The sequence below is a fragment of the Siphateles boraxobius genome, unplaced genomic scaffold, assembly GCF_051911475.1.
Source record: "Siphateles boraxobius isolate OS27281-9 unplaced genomic scaffold, OSU_SipBor_1 41, whole genome shotgun sequence".
NCBI classification, from domain to species: Eukaryota; Metazoa; Chordata; class Actinopteri; order Cypriniformes; family Leuciscidae; genus Siphateles; species Siphateles boraxobius.
In genome coordinates, this window is record NW_027509042.1 from 2,777,953 (window position 1) to 2,797,418 (window position 19,466).

The window sequence follows — 19,466 nt, forward strand, 5'->3', positions numbered from 1 at the left end:
TAAGTTTATCAAACGACGAGAATACTTTTTGTGCACAAAAAAGATCATGTTCATGGCCTCGAGTGAGTTCACGTAGTGTAATAGTGTAAGCTTCTGTGTTGTAAGTCACACGCATCACACACATGACCAGCGTCGGCCAATAGTGAGCCTACGTATGACGTAGCTCTACGCTATCACACTACGTTAACTGACTCGAGGCCCACAGAGAAGGAAATGAATAGTTAAAATAAAGTCTTTATTTTTTTTGTTTATTTTGCACACAAAAAGTATTCTCGTCGCTTGATAAACTTAAGATTGAGCCACTGTAGTCACTTGGACTATTTTAACGATGTCTTTAATAACTTTTCGGGGCTGGCAAGTTTCAATCCCTTAGAAGCCTATGGACTAGTATGGAGGAGTGATCCAGCTCTCAGATTTCATCAAAAATATCTTAATTTGTGTTTCAAAGATGAACGAAGGTCTTACGGGGTTGGAACAACATGAGGGTGAGTAAATACTGACAGAATTTTCATTTTTGGGTGAACTATCCCTTTAAAGGGTTAGTTCACCAGCAAATTAAGGTTCTGTGAATGCTTACTCACCCGTGTGTCGTTTCAAAACTCTTTGTTTACTCCGTAGGACACAAAAAGAGATGTTCTGCAGAATGTCCTGGCCGCTGTTCTGCATACAATGAAAGTGAATGGGGACTGGGACATCAATGCATTCGAGCATGGCAACTCAAGATGCATCGCATCAGTTTGATTTACAAAAAACAATGATGTTTGATGTCATTGCCATCAAACTTGAGGATACATGTCTTAAGGCACATTTATGGTCTATGAGGTAATATGTCGGGCAAAAAATCTGGTCACACTTCAGATTGGGGTCCAATTCTCACTATTAATTATCTATTAACTATGACTTTTGCCTCAATAAACCCCTAATTACTGCTTATTAATAGTTAATAGTTGTTAAGTTTAAGTATGGGGTAGGATTAAGGGACATAGATAATGGTCAGGTAGAATAAGGCATAAATATGTGCTTTATTAGTACTAATAAACAGCCAATATCCTGCAATTAAGCAATTAGTTCATAGTGAGAATTTGTCCCTGAACTCAAGTGTTACCGAAATTCCAAAGCGTGGGAACATTTCGAGATGGTAAAGAATGACCACAAAAAGTTAATTTGACCTCAAACGGGTTTTAACCAAAACGGATTTTGAAAAACATGAGGGTGAGTAAATGAAGACCAAACTCTCATGTATGAGTGAATTACTATACTTAAACAAAATCAGGATTTCACACACATCGCCCATTTCACGACCTCCTCAGAGACATCTCGTCTGCTCTTTATTTCCTCTAACCGAACGCATGCATTAACACGCCGTGCTAAAAGCCTTATCTCCTTACACTTCTTTTGAAGTGTCCTCTCGTCTCGCCAGTCCCTTTAAAGGGCTTTGACCCTATTGGCGTTTTACATGGGCGGCACGTCCCTTTAATTACTCCCTCGTTTGGTCTCCCAATGCCTCACCAGACACCGCTTTGAATGTCGCGCGTGTGTATGTGTGTGCATTTATGCTATACGTTAATGTCATATTGTGTTTGAATATCCAGCTCTGCTTTTTAATGTGAGACATGCATTAAATATCTTTGAGATGTCCATCATTGTGGCAAAAACCTAATGTATGAAAATGCTTTTTAGACACCAGTATTCCTATGCATAAATGCCATTTCTATTTTAAACAGACACAAATACACTTACAGATGCATTTGCACACCTGGTCCAGTGTTGTTGCAGAGAGTGTGATGGTTTGTTGATGTAGATTAGGTGTGATCGCTTAAATGTGTCCCTTTTTATTGGCAAGAATGTAATCTACTCAGTTTTTTAACCCTATCCTGTTGTGACCCTTCAGGGATCTCTTATAGTTTTAGTTTGTGTCTTTCTTGAAACTTTTGCTGCTTTGGACATTCAGCTTATATCAGCTTGTGCCATCTTATCTCAGAATTTGGAAGTATTTTGTTCATTAATGATGCCAAGACCTGAATACAGCATTGTAATTCCCACAGCATTGTATTACATTCATAGTAAAGTGGATTTGGGGTTAAGGAATCTAACAAAACCTGTTAAGAACAATGTCAGGAACATGTTTGATCCCAAAATCATAAGAAATAAATAAGAAAATATATTTAACATAAACAAATTAAGTTTATTTTTACAACTATTAATATTTGTTACACTGTGACATTTATTTTAATGACAATTTCCCCTCCAATTATTTCTTGTGTGTTTTGTGTATACAGTATACAGTTATATAATTTTAAATGTTATATTATATTAAATCTGTTTTTATAATAATAATAATAATAATAATAATAATAATAATAATAATAATAATAGTTGACTATATAATTATATATATATATATATATATATATATATATATATATATATATATATATATAACATTTTGAAGTATCTTAAAAATTATCAATAATCTTAAAAAATAAATAAATGAACATGACCAAGAAATAAAAACTTGATTGTCATGAAAATGTCAAAATGCAAATGTTTTAGTAGTCCTAAGAATAGACATAATCTTCATGCAGAATATACATGAATATATTGGTATTTTTTTGGGAATGTAACATATTTGGGAATATGTACATTTACATTTCCCTGGGATTCACCCTGATTCAAACCTCATAGTTGCAGCAGTGGTTCACTGTTTTTTTATTATCCACAATAACCTCCTATGAACAGCAATCTTCTGTGTTTTTCTTCTAGTAAGCTCAGGAACAGCCATTATCAAGTGCGAGTGATCCCTGCAGTCAGATCTTTAGCTATCACCCTGGAGTTCTCCGTCGATTGTTTGAGGATTCTGCGGCGTGTCCTTGGACTTATTTTTGTAGGACAATCACTCCAGCGGGGAGAAGCAGCAGTGCTGGATTTCTTTCTGATTGTCAACTGAAATCCTTTGGTAACCCTTTGCAGTCTTATGAGCTTCAACAGCCCTTCTGAGGCCTTCTGAGGTCTTCGTCCTGCACTTGAGCACAAATCTGTTTGTGAAGGGCTAGTAAACATACAGCTCATGTGGCAGAGAAGGTCAAATGCACTTGTGCGATGATTGGAACAGCTCACCCAAATTATTGTTTTCAACAAGTAATTATACTAGAAATTATGAACATTTCCACATGACCTTGTCAGTGGAGTTTGCTAAAACATGCATCTCTTTTGCCATAGCTCATACTTTAGGGGTTTGTGGAAATCTCTAACCCTAAAGTATTCAATGTAAAACATGCATCGTGAGATTTAAGTCTATGTGCTTAGAAGTTAAACCACCTTTATTGTGGCACAGTTGATAATATCAGATTAGATTTTAGGAGCCGTTCCTGTAGAAATCTAGATCATTTCGAAGAGATCAACAGTGTGTATTTTGGAACCATTTATGAAGATAAAGCCACATTTCGGATTATAATAAATATCCCGTCAGTGGACGCCAAGCTCAATTCTGATTTATCAAAAGATTCCTCGTGTGTTAATTGCGTTCCTCGGGGGGTGTAATAGCGAGCAATTAAAGGCAGATCAGACCTGTCGTTTTTACCAGCGGGATGCACATCTGGCAAGCCTTCATCAACCTCCTCCTCTTCCTCGGCTGTCTGGGTTTGCAAACTTCCTGTCAAACGGCAGATCAGAGGAATAGCCGTAAAGCCGCTCACTTCAATGTTTTTTTCTGGTTTGAATTGAACAGTATGTGGCCATCAATTAAATTACGTTTTCACTTATCAGGATATGAAGGAAAGGGGAAAAAAAGCCAGTAGGGATGATTTGGACCGTGACAGGGTGGGAATTGTTTGTACTATGAACGATTCATCAGTGCATGTTATTCCAAAGAAAAACGGAATATGGATTTGTATAAGGAATTTATACAATACTATTAATCTTGGTATGTAACGCCCACTTTTTACTAACCAATGAAATCCCATCTTGAAATATGGTCTCATCCCACATTTTTTTCATCATCAATTTTCGTATTCAATGCATTAGTGCCTGCCAACTTTTTAAAAAAGTCTGTTTAAACATTGTAAGCCATGACCCAAACCAACCAGCTACTAGGTGAATCACAAATTACACATTTTTAATTTAAGCAAAAAATATTAATAAATTCAGTCAAAAAGACAAAGCTACAAGACTGTGTACTGAACTACAATCCTATGGAGCATTACAAATGATAGATGCATATATACAAATGTTGAAGTAGTTTGACAGATAGCCAGAGCCACTCGATTACATCATTCGCAGTGCTTAATTGGCCAATCCCTGCAGAGCTCTTTTGGTGTAATTTGCTTGCCGTGACTCTATGATTATTGGAATTTTCTGTACAGCATCATGGGTAATGTAATTTTTCACCACAAATTCCATTGTTAAACAACATTATTTTAAAAAAATAAGTTAAAATAATGCAAACAAATGGCTTCAACAAAAACATAAGCCATCGATTAACAACCTCACAGTAGGTCTGTCTTTAAAGGTTTAGAAGTTATCGCACAAAATTGAAAAATAAATGTTTTTACTTCCACAACCGGGTTCTCTCTATTATGGGAGTAAAATGGGTTGTAAATGCCATTTCATGTTCTTTAAAACTTCGAACGTTCCCAAACCCATCCCAAGTTTCTCGGCCATCCTATCATTAGCTGTGCACGGGACTGAAAACAGTCCAAACCCAGTGTACATTATGGTTGACGCTGGTCTGGTTCTCTCACCCACTCATGCCTCATTGCACAGCTGAATAAATCACTCTAAACTGAATTTAATGGCTTCATATTTGAACGGGTTTCTATGGACTGAGACTGGGATATTTCCGTAAGTGAGAGCTAACTTTATTGACTTAGACTGCACAAGGGCAATGGCTGCACGCTTAGAATTCATTTGACATTTGAGGTGGCCGGGGACTCGTTTGGTGACATTTCGCCGCCATTTACAGAAATACGTCCAGCAGAATTCAAAGATAAGAAACACTGCGATTACATCGGTCTTTTCACGCATTGTCCAAGGACACATTCGTATGTAATTTTACCAACTGACCTGTACATGCTCTGTAGGTGGGAAAAAATTCCCCAAATCCCTTCATGAAAGCAGTAACTGATCTTTTTATGCATTTTTCAAGCATTTTAGAAGAAAATTTTTTTTTTATTCGAGTGACTTTGGACGTCTGGTATTGTAATTTACTGAAAAAGTGACAGATCAAAAAATGTGGCTTCTAGGAAAATATGATCATGATTAATATCAAATTTTTTTCTTCTAGACAGAAACCTTTTTCCTTCCTCTTAAGTCTCCTCTGCTTCTCTGATACCATGTGTGTCTGTCCTTCAGATGTTTTTTGAGTAATAACTCCAACTGTGGTCATATTTGCCAAGATAATAATGTCTGCAATCAAACGTCAGAGATGTGACCTTGAACATTTCTCAATAAATTCTCCTATAACCAAATTATCTGGGTTATACTGTCCATATATGTTTATAGCTTGACACTATTACTGTATGTCAACAATAGCGCTGCACGATTAATCGTTAAAAGATTGCAGTCTCATTCCCTAAATGACAGCGATTCGCCTGTGTCTACTAAACCTTTGACAAAATCACCCCAGAACATTTAAATCTGTGTTGGCGCTGTCGCTGACCCAGAGAGAGCAGTTGACATGTATGAAACCACACAGTATCATTATTTCTCTGTTACAAATAATCACAGAATCACAGAAGTACTGTGATAATAACTGATCTTTATGGAAGCAATAAAAATAGAGCAAATCACTTTTTGAAAGTAAGTTGGTGCTTCAAATAACAATTAAATCGATTACATAGTTACACCAGTAGGTGGCGATAAGTGACTCTTAAAAATGTATTTGTCATTGAATCATTCAATCAAGAGATTAGTTTAAAAATGCTGATTCATCTAGTAATGAAACAAGTGAAGTCATTGAATCATTCATTCAAACAGAGTTTAAAAAAAGTACTTTTTATTAATTAAAGCATTTAAATAAACTGCAGAAATTCACATTTTTTCAGAACCACTAGGAAATGACCTTATTTTGATTAGTTGTCTGTTCAGAATTGTGTTGTGTTTTGATAAGGCAGTTTGATTGTGTGTCATGGCACAAACAGTATTATTATTTTTGATTAGCTTGAGGTTTCTGACTAAGTGTTTTGGATTTGATTATGATTCCATCCACATCTGTCTGCGGTGATGCTACGAGATATATCTTAATTCTGGCTTCTTTAAAGATTAAGTCTATGTTTAGGTACCATTTGTACGGACAATCATAAAACATGCCTCAGTCTTCTGCCCAGAGAGGATTAATGATGAATCACTGAGGTATGATCCGTCTCTGTGAGTTCTGGGTGAATATGTTCCCTATAAATTAAGGAACTTAATCCATAACTGAAAAAAGGGCTTTTGGGTGTTCAGTAATCGAGAACAATTAGGAGCAACATCTAAACATGCTCTTGTTTTTAATCACACACACTTTAATTTTAGCTAAACCCTGAGTAAAAGCCCCCAGGCTACGGACTCTCAAACAGGAGCCAGAGACAGAGGGATGGAGACAGGAGGAGAAATTAATAACTGAAGGAAATGTAAGTGGTGTTTGCCTGTGCAAAACACTGCAGCAAGTGCTAGATGGCTGTGAGTGGCTGCTTGGATATTGTGGCCAGTTGCTAAGGGATTTTAAATGGTTTCTAGGGTGTTGTTGGTTGGGAATTGTGATGGTTGCTCAGTGTAAGTCAAAAAACAAAAACAACAACGTACATCTGATCACTCAACAACACGACACATGGTTTGTGGTACTATACAAGTCTGCAGGTTTTTTAATGCCAAATTTTAATGCTTAGGAGCTGGTTCAAATCTTTGAGCAATAGTAATAATGATGATCAGCAAACACCATTGATAATAAAGTGATTCAACGGAGAGAGGATTAAACATTTGAAGTTGACAGATTGTGCTCATGTTGATGGACAGATGACGACCTTCATCAGCAAGGCAGGAAGTAGAGGAGTGATTAGCGTGATGAGCTCACACACACACACACACACACACACACACACACACACACACACACACACACACACACACACACACACACACACACACACACACACACACACCATCCTAGCTATCAGTACAATCAGCTCACAAGGGGAGGCTTCGAGGTTTGTAGTCGTGAGAGTTTGTGTGTCAAACTCAATCAAAGACAGCCTGAAGTGTGTGTTTGTCTGTGTGTGTGTGTGTGTGAACTTATGTGTCACAGCTGGTTTCCTGTTTCCACCTTCTCTACATTAATTAGTTATCAGCTCTATCCAAGGAACGCAGAAGTAATTGGCAGATTACAGCACAATTTTCCTTAATTGCATCCTGTGTTGTGACATTGACTTCAGGCACATAACTAACCCACCCGAACCCGAACCTCCATCAGACCCTTGCCCTCCCGTTTACTGCATAGTATCATTATATAATGCTAAAACAATGCATTTAGGTGGATTTTGATATTTGAGTTTACCTTGCTCTCTAGCGCATTCTTGAAATCTCTTTCTTCTGTGTGAATTTGTTTATTTTTAATGAATATAATGCATTAAGATGTCAACTAGGGCTAGTCATAAGGGCTAGTGGTTAATATTAACTGTTAACCAATTGTCAAATTGCTCTTTAGTAATTGCAGGAGTTGCTGTTATAGATAGAGTGATTGATAGGTAGGGCAAAAGAGATACAGAAAAGGAAGTGATGCACAGACAATCCCGTCCATCATCAAGTTAATAAAGATCTGACGTTTATATCTGTCTTAAAGACTGATACCATGAACAGATGAGGAGTTAGAGAGAGATAGAGGATCTTTTTTTCTCACTTAGAAGCGTGTGGCGTCTCCATCATATCCTTTTTTCTGACTGTCTTTGTGTGCTATTTTACAGTCTGATGGTGTGTCCCTTTAGGGCATGTTGTGTAAATGTCTGTCTGAAAGGACGGGCAACAACTAGATCAACTGTTTATTTGAGCACTGTACATCCGAATTAAATCTGCTGGATTTGGTAGTTATCATCTGCACACCCATCTAATACACCATCTGCTCAAACGGTCAGTTCTCCTCATGAACAGTGACGTGAGCCAGTAGTTAATGTGGCATCTTTCAGAGTTTGGTTCATTCGGACACATTATTGCTGAAAACAGTTCTGATTAGTTGATGTCGCTGCTGGAAAGTCCAGCTATAGCATGAATTTCCATGCATGTTTGGTGCTGATTAGCTTCAGGCAACTTTTAATTCCCAGGGGCTGATTTTTATTAAAACAGTAGAGTCATTCTATTTTTTTTTCGTCATATGAAGGTCATAATAAAACTTTCTTGGATTTTTTTTTATCATGCCGTCATCTTTTATTTTTTGTTATTTTTCTAAATGCCTATTATTTAGATTTTATTGTTTTACCCATCTTAGACTCAGACTCACATGTTCGATGTTTAAAATATGATAATCAAAGGAATTTTTGAAACTATGATGATTTAATTAAAGAAAAAAATATATTTTACATAATACAAAATACAGACGTTCATATTATAAGTTTCATATAATGCAAAAATGTGATTTAATTTTGTTTATTTAGGATGCATAAAATTATAGTGTTACAACCTTAGCATGAGAAATGAGTCTGCCGTTTTATTAAAATGTCATTTGAATTGGCATTGATGTTGTGCTAAAAATGTTCATGACTTGATTTTTCATGACTTGAAAAAACACAAAAAATGTGAATGATATCACTGTTGAACATTGTGACACATTAAATAAACCACTTATGGAAGAGTATGGAATAGTGTTGCTCGATTAATCATATCGCAATTGCGATATCAAGCCTATGTGATTATATGATGCAAAATGCTGCGAAAATATATATAAGATAACTGACACTGAACAGAGCAGGGCTCCCAACTCTCACTCATTCAGCGTGAGTCTGACGCAATTGACACTTTCCACACGCTCTCACGCAACAAATTCATTTTTTTTTAGAGAAAAATCGCAAAGCAAAGAGGACACTGACACCGACAGACTAGACAGAGCAAGATCCTTTTGATAGGAAACTAATTCTCAGCTCTCAGATTCTTGTCACTTTTATTACAAAATTCAGTTTTGGCGCTTGTAAATGTGACGTGACAGATCGTGGTCGTGAACCGAACATCTCTCACTCTTTACTAGTTAATAGTAAATAAACAAGAATGAACAATAGGTGTGTTGAAAGATAAAGTATAACTTACGGACATGTTATGCCTCATACATTATATTGATCAATCAGTGTTTTTCAACCGCAGAAAGAGGTCAATAAAACAGCTGGAGAACAATGTCACATAACGTTACATTTACCTCAGGAAAGCCATTTGACCATCACCGAATAGCACGTTAGTTGGCTAGACAAATTATATATAGAGAGAGAAGTATTTTGCCAATATGTGCGCTATATTAAATATTTATTATATTTTTACTTGTATCATTAAAATATTGTAAAGTTGTTATTATAGCCTAGTAAAAAACACAGTTGAGTTGTTATTTTTTAACCTTTAATAATAATACCATCTGACAGGGCTTTCTGTATGTTTACAGCATTAGGTGAGATTTTTTTTTTTTTTTTTTTTAATTAACAAGTATCTTCTATACCTTATATTTATCCATATGAATCGATATTCAAGATCGGAATCAAATCACAAGATTTTAATTAAAATCGTGAAATTTTATGTCAAGCAATAATAAAAACAGTAGCATACCAGTCATTGTACCATGTAAACATGGTAACAAGTTGTCAGTAAACTTGACAATATTCTGTTACCAAATGTTTTGACAATCACAATACACTTACACCTAAAATGATCCACACGCTGAGTTCAGACACAGCATGTGTTGCTTCATGCTTAAATGTCTGTTTGACAGAATGTTCAAAATATCTTATTTTCATGAGCATACGAATGTTCTTATTTATTGTTCCATTTATTTTATACTATTGTACTATTGAGACAATAACACGTTTGCAGTAATGCAAAGATGTCATTATTTAATTTGAAAACACTGTGCATTTAGTTGTTGTTGCTATTTTGAGTTGAGAAATGCACATTTCAGCATTATCACTAATCTGTGTGTGCATTTTCCTTGAGAACCGAGCATGCTGACTCATGAAACCATTTGTTTATTATATCGCAATCACGGTATTGACCTCAATAATCGCAATATGACATTTTCCCAAGATCATGCAGCCCTGGGGAAAATGATATAAGTTTATTTAGTCCTCAGTTTACAGTAAGTAACATACAAGAAACTTTATGCTGTGACCTTAAAATTCTGATGAAGCTTGTTAACCCACGAGGTTGTGCGGTTTAAGCTAGTTAAACTGCTTTATAAAATCCCTATTGCCTGACAGATATCACAGCATAGATGACAAATCACATCTTATTTCGAGTTCTTTTGAGCATTCAGTTTTTATTTCTCAATCTAATCCATCATCAAACTTTCTCTGATACGACTTTCCTTTTCAGTTGATGTCACCAAGACCTCTTATTTTTGAACTCCCCTTCAGAGACACTTTGTACCATCCAATTAATCCCAGATACATGTCCTGTTGTTGAAGTAAAATGGTTTGCACAGCATTTTATGTTGACTTAAAGTAGAGCAATGAAGACACTAGCATTTATTTGTTGATGTAAAGCGCAATCATGGCCGTCTTCTCACAACAAACGTCCATCTCTCTTTCTCCGGCGTTCAAGTTCTCCACCTGCTCCTATCCTGCTTGATCTATAGACCTCTTTTTCTATTAGTCTGTTGTCTGCAGCCTCTTCGGGAGTAGCGCTCACGTTATGTATGTTTCTTGTCACTCAAGTCCCTTAGTCCTTTCTGTCTTGCCACATCTGTATCGAATCTCTCCGTTCCAATCTCTGGAGGCCATATCTTTTTCTTCCATTGACTGCTTCCTTTTAGCATTGTCTGACTCAGAGTTTCTCTCTCTCTCTCTCTCTCTCTCTCTCTCTCTCTCTCTCTCTCTCTCTTGGTTTTATTGAACTGTTCCTTTGCCTGGCGGGATGCGCGCGCTGTCTGCTTGGCAGAGTCCACTAATATTCCTTAATGACGCAGCATCCGTCTCTGTCAACAGTCCGCCTTCATGGGCTGATAAGCGGAGCCGTTTTTCTCTCTGAAGCGAGCCAGTCGCGTTAAAAAAAAGAAAACCTCAAACATATCTTTTGACTGAAAAAAAAAAATAACACAGAAGGTCAAATTGAATCTCTTTTGCAGCTCTGTCTCTCGTGTTTAGAAAATGAAAGTCGCTGTCGGTGGGAAAGTTAATCTGCTGGAGTGTAATCGCAACTACAGTCTCTTCTGTTGAAGTGTTTACTGATTTAAGTTATCATCATTTACACATCCTGTATGACTTACTTTCTACAGTAGAACACAAAAGAAAACAGGATCAAATATCATTACTCAAATATCAATATATATGATATTTGTGTATGTACTGTGTTATACTGTATATGTAACATACAAAGAAATAATTATATAAATTACACGATTAATCATTAACAGATCGCAGTCTCGATTCAAACACTCACGCAATCTCATTCCTAAATGACTACAATTCTAACAAAATCGTCACTTCCTGATAAACTGATGCTAAATATCACTAAGAAAAATGGAAGTTGCTGCATTAGGAGATACCACTGTATATAATAAATGACTTGCGCCTCAAAGCGCCTTCTTTTCTTATCGGATAAAAAGTTTATCTGACTCAATTAAGCGCATACGTTTTTATGGGCATTTTGCCATTTCCATCCAGCATTTTTTTATGTTATATCCCAAAGTGCATAAAAATACGTGTATGGAAACATATTGTTATATTGGAATTACTCAGTAGTGATAATGTCTCTTTTTTACATTTAAGCCCCTGAGAAACCCTCTTCACAGCCCTGTATACATTTTATTGATTTTAATAACTTGAATGTACTTGAAGTGCGCACTAAGCAGCATCTCTGATCATATTTGAGTTTTTTTTTGCTGTATCTTCCCAATATTCTCTTTGTCTTGCACCATCTGTGTGTTTATACTAACACAGTCTCAGTTTGGCATTCTGGGACGAGTTCTCTTCACTAACAAACACACTGTGTGTTCTGCTTCTGTCCTTCTATTGGAGATCATGGTAGTTTCTGTTGTGTTTGTTTGTTTGAGACTGTCATCATGTACTTATGTGTATGTGATGTGTGACTGCCAATGGGAGCATATTGGATTTGATAGGCTCTTGCTCGCTCTGGTTCAGTGGTGTGAGTGTGTTTGGCCCAGTTCATCTAGATCTCTTGGCCCGACCCAGACAGCAGACCCTCCTGCCTGCTGTTCCTCCTCCATCTCAACACACACACACACACACACACACACACACACACACACACACACACACACACACACACACACACACACACACACACACACACACACACACACACACACACACACACACACACACACACATATACACACACATATACACACACACACATATACACACATATACACACACACATATACACACACACACACACACACATCTCCAAAATATATTATTTTCTCCACATTTTGACCTAATTTCTCTTCCTGAAAGTCCATGAGTCTCTCCAGCATTTCACACTGACTTAACCGAATATAACTTTTTACAGATTTAATTTAAACCTGTTTTGTTTATAATAACGTACTGTCACAATAAAGGCAGTTTAGCATTGGCCATATATATATAAATATTGTTTTTTTCTTTTCCTTTGAACATAACAAAGGCATTTAAAATACCAAAATTTATAATGAGAATGATTATTTATCGCTTCTATCTACTTTGCATTACCTTATAAATAAATGTCAATGTTATATAAATATACCGTAATTTCAATTGTTGTTGCATCATGTGTTTAAAATTGACATGTATACATAATTAAATATTCTTGTTTAATTTTGGATATATTGTGATCTTGGATCTTATAAATCATAAACAACATGTTATATAAGTCATAGGTATTAAATTTGTGTATATAAATATTATTTTTTAAATACAATATTATATAATATTAAATCTAATATTATAGAGTAATTGTTTTTTTTTGATTATATACAATTTATATACATACACAATTTATATTATTTTATATACATGCACAATTTATTTTATTTTCTGTCTTTTTTTTGCAGTTATTGACCTTCCTGGCATTTAGGAGACAGTAGTTGTGTTCAGACTTAAATGCATTGTCTATTAGACCAGGGGTTCCCAAACTTTTCCATTCCAGGACCCACCTAGACAAGAATAATCTATCTCAAGACCCACCAAAATGATTTTTAAAAAGCATGAATGTGGGGTGGGGTGGAAGGCGTTAGATCTCTTCAGAGCAGTTTTCTCCTTGTCATAGTATGAAAGACATACAAGTTTAATTGCAATACAAACTTATGGTACATTATCAAAATAATGTAGAATTAAAATAGCAGCCTAATTGCTGTTGAAATAAAGTGAAGAATACCGAGTAGTTCTTGTCTGCTGCCTCAACTAATTTACCCAGACACGAAGAAATTAAAGATCAAGTAATTTTAATCTTAACCAAAGTTTTGATATAACATCAAATAATTTTATTTTCTAAATTATTTTATTTGACAGTAGGCCCATGACCTAGAATTTCAATACTAATATTTCTGCTACAAGTGTTGTTAAACTCATCACGTTGTTCAGCGCAGAAAACACTTTCGTCCTCGTGTGTGTACATGTGAAATACGTTTTACATAAAAATTTTCCTTGTGTTGGTAGGTAGCAAAATGCATGCGAGGGAATGCAAACAACGCACTCTTACGAAGACCATATCTGAAAGACAATAGCGCTGTGTTGAACAGACGACAGATTAAGGGCCTGTTCACATATCGCGTATTCAAATGTAGGCGCGCGGTATGCGCGCTCATAATGGAAGCTCGCGGTGCGACGCGCTCGTTTTTTCCAAGCGCGTCCGCGCCGCATCGAGATAAAAACATCTTAACTTTTCAGAATGCCGAAAGCGTTTTCCTTGCTGTAACGGAGAGCGCAGCTGATGGTTGCGCTTAGCAACGATAGACGCCTCCGGAGCGCAACCGCCCTAGCGCTTTGGAAAAAGGAGAACGCCGCGCGTAAATTTCGCTGCAGCCAATAGTGACTGCGCGACCCACCTCTTCCCAATCTGCGACCCACAAATGGGTCTCGACCCACAGTTTGAAAACCCCTGTATTAGACTATACTAGTCTTCATCACGTTAAGTTTGTGTACTGACTTTAAATAGGAACAGCTCTTGTTTTATGAGATCAGCATCTTTCATAACTGTGTATTTTATTTTCAAACACTCTAATGACTTTTTCAAGGGCTCTGTAATTGTATTCCAAAAATATAAAGTATCACAGTTTTAAAAGTAGGTTACGCTAATCTCCCTCCCTCTCTAGTCGATGCAATGGTTTCTTGCAGCCGCCAAATTCTTCCCCAATTCACTGAAGTTGACGTAATACAGCGCTTGTGGTTTAGCCATTATCTGGTAACAGGGGAACGTACAGCGAAGCCACAGCCCTTGCTAAATGCTCTGCCTGCTGTATGAGTGTGTGTAAACGGAGCCCTCTTTCTAGGGAGATTGCTGTTGGCTTTTTGCCTAGTCCTCAGTTTGACATAGATGGATTTGTGGGTAATGGAGTCCCTGGGGTGGAGGGGATAAGTGGGCATCCCAGGGGCTCAGATTACTGTGTGTGCTGAGTCAGGTTGTAGGACCAGACCTTCTGTGTGTAAATCACTGGGAAAACCGCTGACATTAGGAACAGTGCTGACCCATAGGTCCACATCAGATTGTGGCCAGACTTTTTTTCAAACTCTATTTTACTTAGTTTAATTGAATTAAAATTTATGTTGATTGTTTTTTAAATGTACTGTTTGGATACAGTTGTGTATGCAGTGCTTTACATTTTCTTGCTGCGTGGTTATGAAGTCCATTCAAGAGTCAAGTCTAATCTTTGTTATTTTTGAAGATTGTACTTATTATGTTTTGTACAACATAATATAAATTATTTTGGTATATTTTGTATTATAATGGAACATTTTAAATATACTATTCAATAACTGGAGGATGAGTAATTGCATTGCAAATGTTTTAATTTTGTTTACGCATGCATGCTTTATTAGTAGTTGATGTATATAATACTGTGCTACCTAGCTTAGCCAGGACACTCCTGTAAAAGAGATTCTTAATCTTAAAGAGATCTTTAAGTGAATAAATGAAATATAAATTATAATATAATGTAAAACATTATATGTATACTATTAATAGCTATTTAAATCAATCAATACAATATTTATGAATATTTAATATAGATTCTTATATATTAATATGTATGTATAATATTAAACAGTATGTTTAAAATTATATAAATATTAATATATAATTACATTAACATTAAAGTGCAATGATTTTAGTAAATTATTTACTTGACAATTAAACTTACTAGAACATTTTAATTAAGATAGTACTATACTTTTTTACGAACTTACTAAAATGGTAGTAAAAAAATAGGGTTGCTTAGATTAATTGGGAATTTAGGTAAAAGGGGCCACTTTATGTCATTTAGATAAATGGGGAAAAAAATAATAATTCTGAATCAGAATGAATTTAATGCCAAGTATGTCTACACGCACAAGGAGTATTTCTTGCTGAAAGGAGCTTCCGGTGAAAAAAAAAAGTACAGGCATGCATATGGATTAGAGCGTTAAAAGCGAATATAATACAATAAAAAAGGCAAAGAAATGTATATAATACAATATAATACAGTAATAAAAAATATAGAAAATAGACAAGATAATACAGCATAGACAGAATTGCATGTATACAGATATGTACAGATGTACAGTTGTTATGTGCAAAATAGAAGTGTAGTATGTGCAAATGAAAAGTGGAATAAATGTAAATCTGTAAATAATAAGTTTATAAAAGAATTTGTATTAAATTATAGTCACATTATATGAACAATGAAGAGACCCTGCCATGTGTAAGATTGCCTGAGGGAGTTGCCTGTATTGTGTTAAAACATTTTGAAGCAAATATGTAAATTATTACATTCATATATATTGAATTTCATATGTAAAACATTAAAATATAATTGTTTTGAGGTGCATTGTTTTATGTAATTGATCACAAAGGAAATCATTGTGTGCCTGACCTTTGCCCTTTGCCCTTTGCCCTCCCACAGATTTATAATGAGAAGAAAAGTCAGTTTAACGTGGAGCGAAATACGCCCAAACAGCTGGTGGAGAAGGTGGCAGAAGACATCGCCAATCTGCTGAAAAGAAAACGTAAAGCTCTGGAGGTGAGCAGAACTAACAATCCCTCTCTCACAGCAGGATGACGAGCCGTTGATAATCGTGGTGTAAAACTCATATCTGTTACATTAAAAAGGGGAATCGATCCACTGTCTCTTTTAATCCGAAAAAAAATTAGATTTCTAAAAAAATATTATCAATACCCACTGTTCTCTATTAGCCTGCTTAACTAAGCAGGTAATGAGTTTGTCTTCCTCCAATCTGCTCCCTCTTCAAATCCACAGGACATCCACACAGCCAAACATAAGATGCTCAGAGAGTTTGGGATGAATGGAGCATCACGTTTACACATTCCAGTAAAAAACTACCATGTTATTTTGCACATTTGCAACATGGTATTCTTTGAAGACATGGAAGTGCTTTTTTGTTGCTTTGGTTTGAGTCTTTTAGAGGCTGATTGAAGCATGTGGAATATGGAGGCACATTGTGACAATTCCAGCTGAAAAATGAGTGTTTATTAAGCTACAGAAATGAGTCATGTGTTTGGTGAGTAAAGTACTTTTGACTAAAAGTAGCATATGAACACTGCCTGAGGTCTTTCACTGGGAGACACTCAGAATTTCTTATCATAAATTGGCATTCGAGCAAGATTAGCTGAGATTCTCGAATGTGAGTCATGCCATGCAGACCCGCAAGATACTCGAAAGGACTGTTCCAGACCCCAGTGTTCTTCCTCGCTCTCTACTGACGCTCGCGGGTGAAAACGTAAAAAATATTTTATCAGATGTGCCTTTCGTTTACACTGCGACGGCGTTTTTGGGGCTTAAAAACGCAAAAAAGTGAAAGCAGCCTCCAGAGTAGAAATCTTAAAAACGCTCCACCGTCACGTTCCCGTCTAAAGGGTAAAAACACAAATCTGCTCACGGTGGCTCTCGTCACGTACGCGTTTACGTCACAGGCATGCGCCAGTACAGGAAAATTATGGTGCGTTCAAGTCATCTCGTATAGATCGTAATTACGAGTTGAATGCACTTAAACGCCACCACAATGTCGTAAATACCAGTGGGGAGCTCGGGGTTTTCTTTAAGCCCCGATCTGTACGAGTTAGGGGCGTGTCAGTGAGAAACATGGAGGAATCAATGGATGCAACGTCTGTAGTTGACGGTAAATTTAAAATTTAAATTGAATTTCAATGTATACTCGTCGTAGAAACTGTCATGATCATCATTAATCTTGTTATAAGCAGCAAGTTAATGAATTACAACAAAAAATGCTAACAGTTTACATTGCTTCATAAGTTAATTAAAAACATAAAAATAAAAACACACCTGATGCGCATTCTTTCTTCTTCATTTTCTATAAGAAGTTAACAAACCTTGCTGTATTTTCGTGTAATTAATTAAAAGAAGGTACACCGCCATCTTGCTCCGACGAAACTGACTTGAACGCACCTCCTGTCGTAAACACGACTTCCCAACTTGTACGTACGAACTTCCCAGGAGGACTTGAACGCACCATAACAAGCAACATGTCGGATTACTTCCATACGTCGGACCTTCAAGTTGCCCTAGCAGCTCTGATAAACGTACAAGAGTCTTTTTGCCGTTTGCTTCGCCATGTTTTGATTTCGCGGTACTAGGGCGAGAAGTAGAAGGAAGGTTGTATGCAGGCGTGCGGACTTGGTGTTGTTGTGTGGGAGTGCTTCACATTGCCACCTAGCCGCCTGGAGTGCATACTACATCGAATTTCACACACTTTTGCGTCACCATATGCACGCACATTTCCCCCCCATAACGATCGTCTAAACGCAGAATAAAAAGTGATAACGCAACACCACTTTTGCGTTTTCTCTTCAGATCGTTTCTGTGTAAACATAGCCTGAGGCATCAGGGTAGGGTTGCACCAGCCGTTCGTAAGTTCTTTCTTAAATTGGAACGTAAAGTCCACACTAGAGGCTTAGTAACTACTAGCTAGTTTGTAACTAACTCTGCGCTTAATTCCGTTGCACCATTTGTTCGTAAGGCAGAACATAGCTAGTAGGTCGTAAACTCTCCGTAAAGTAATGCGTAGTCACATAATATGACGTTTAGCCTCGATGATCCAATAGCAGCCTTCAAATACTGCTATTGGACAAACATAGAGTTACGCTTCAACTAAGTTTAATGGTGCAACACAAAAATATTTAGTAGTGCGTAAGTTGTATCTTAGTGCCCATTTACATCTAAACTAAGCTAAGTTGTAACTTATGCACAGCTGGTGCAACCGGCCCCAGAACTGCGCAAATGCTACTTTGAAGGCACCAGTAATTTAAAGCAGATATTTTGCCACTATAAACAACCATAAAAAAATCGGGCTTATCCCTACCATCTACTTTTGATGTACTAACGAAAAGTTATTTGTTTACAATGTTGCAATTCATCGAATTGGAATTCTGTTTAGACAACACGTCATTTTGGATTCATTACAATGCATTCTGTGCAATAGGCTTTTATTTGAAAGATGCAAGTGATGCTGATTTAAATTTGTGCTCAAATGAGACATCTGACCGAACAGCTAAAGATAGGGTCCGCTGCTAACGGGGCCAGCAATATTCTGGCGACTAGACCGAACCATCACCCAAAGCCCAGCAGACTCCCGACAACTGAGAGAAAGAGAGAGAGCGAGCGAGAGAAAATGGGCCTGGAATGAGAACGGCCCTTCAGGCGTCAGGAAATGCGAGGAAATGAAGTTCTGAAATCATTGATTTCAAAATGAGCTGCAGACGGGAGAAATCGAGAGGAAAGAGTGAGAAATGTAGGACATAGGATGTAGAACAAGGCAAATCAAGAAAGGAATGAGGAGACGTCTTGTAATCTCATGATAAAAAATTGGAGGGGATGAGTTTTGACATTGTTTAATAGAAGCACAAAGATGATATTAAATATTGTATTGTGATTTATGGCTGTTTGCACAATTGAATCAGTGTTTGAATGTCAAAAAATGAGCTGAGATCTCATAATCTTTTACACATGAAAAAATTGTTAAAAAAAGTGCATAGACAGAATTTGGGAAAGCCATAGTTAAAATCTTAAGCCGTTATTCAAAACCTTATCGAGGATTAGTAGTATTTTATGGAGTATTCATTTTGGTATAATACAGTAA

The 19,466-nt window shown here is 36.6% G+C and overlaps 1 protein-coding gene across 2 annotated transcripts in view; it reads left to right on the forward strand.

The window, feature by feature from the left end:
- The window catches only part of cacna2d2a (calcium channel, voltage-dependent, alpha 2/delta subunit 2a), a 236,826-nt gene that overhangs the window by 45,796 nt on the left and 171,564 nt on the right, over nt 1–19,466 (forward strand). For both annotated transcript variants that reach the window (XM_077197787.1, XM_077197786.1), the window contains exon 3: nt 16,256–16,372. In XM_077197787.1, coding sequence (XP_077053902.1) covers nt 16,256–16,372 — 117 coding nt within the window. The remainder of the gene's footprint in view (nt 1–16,255; nt 16,373–19,466) is intronic.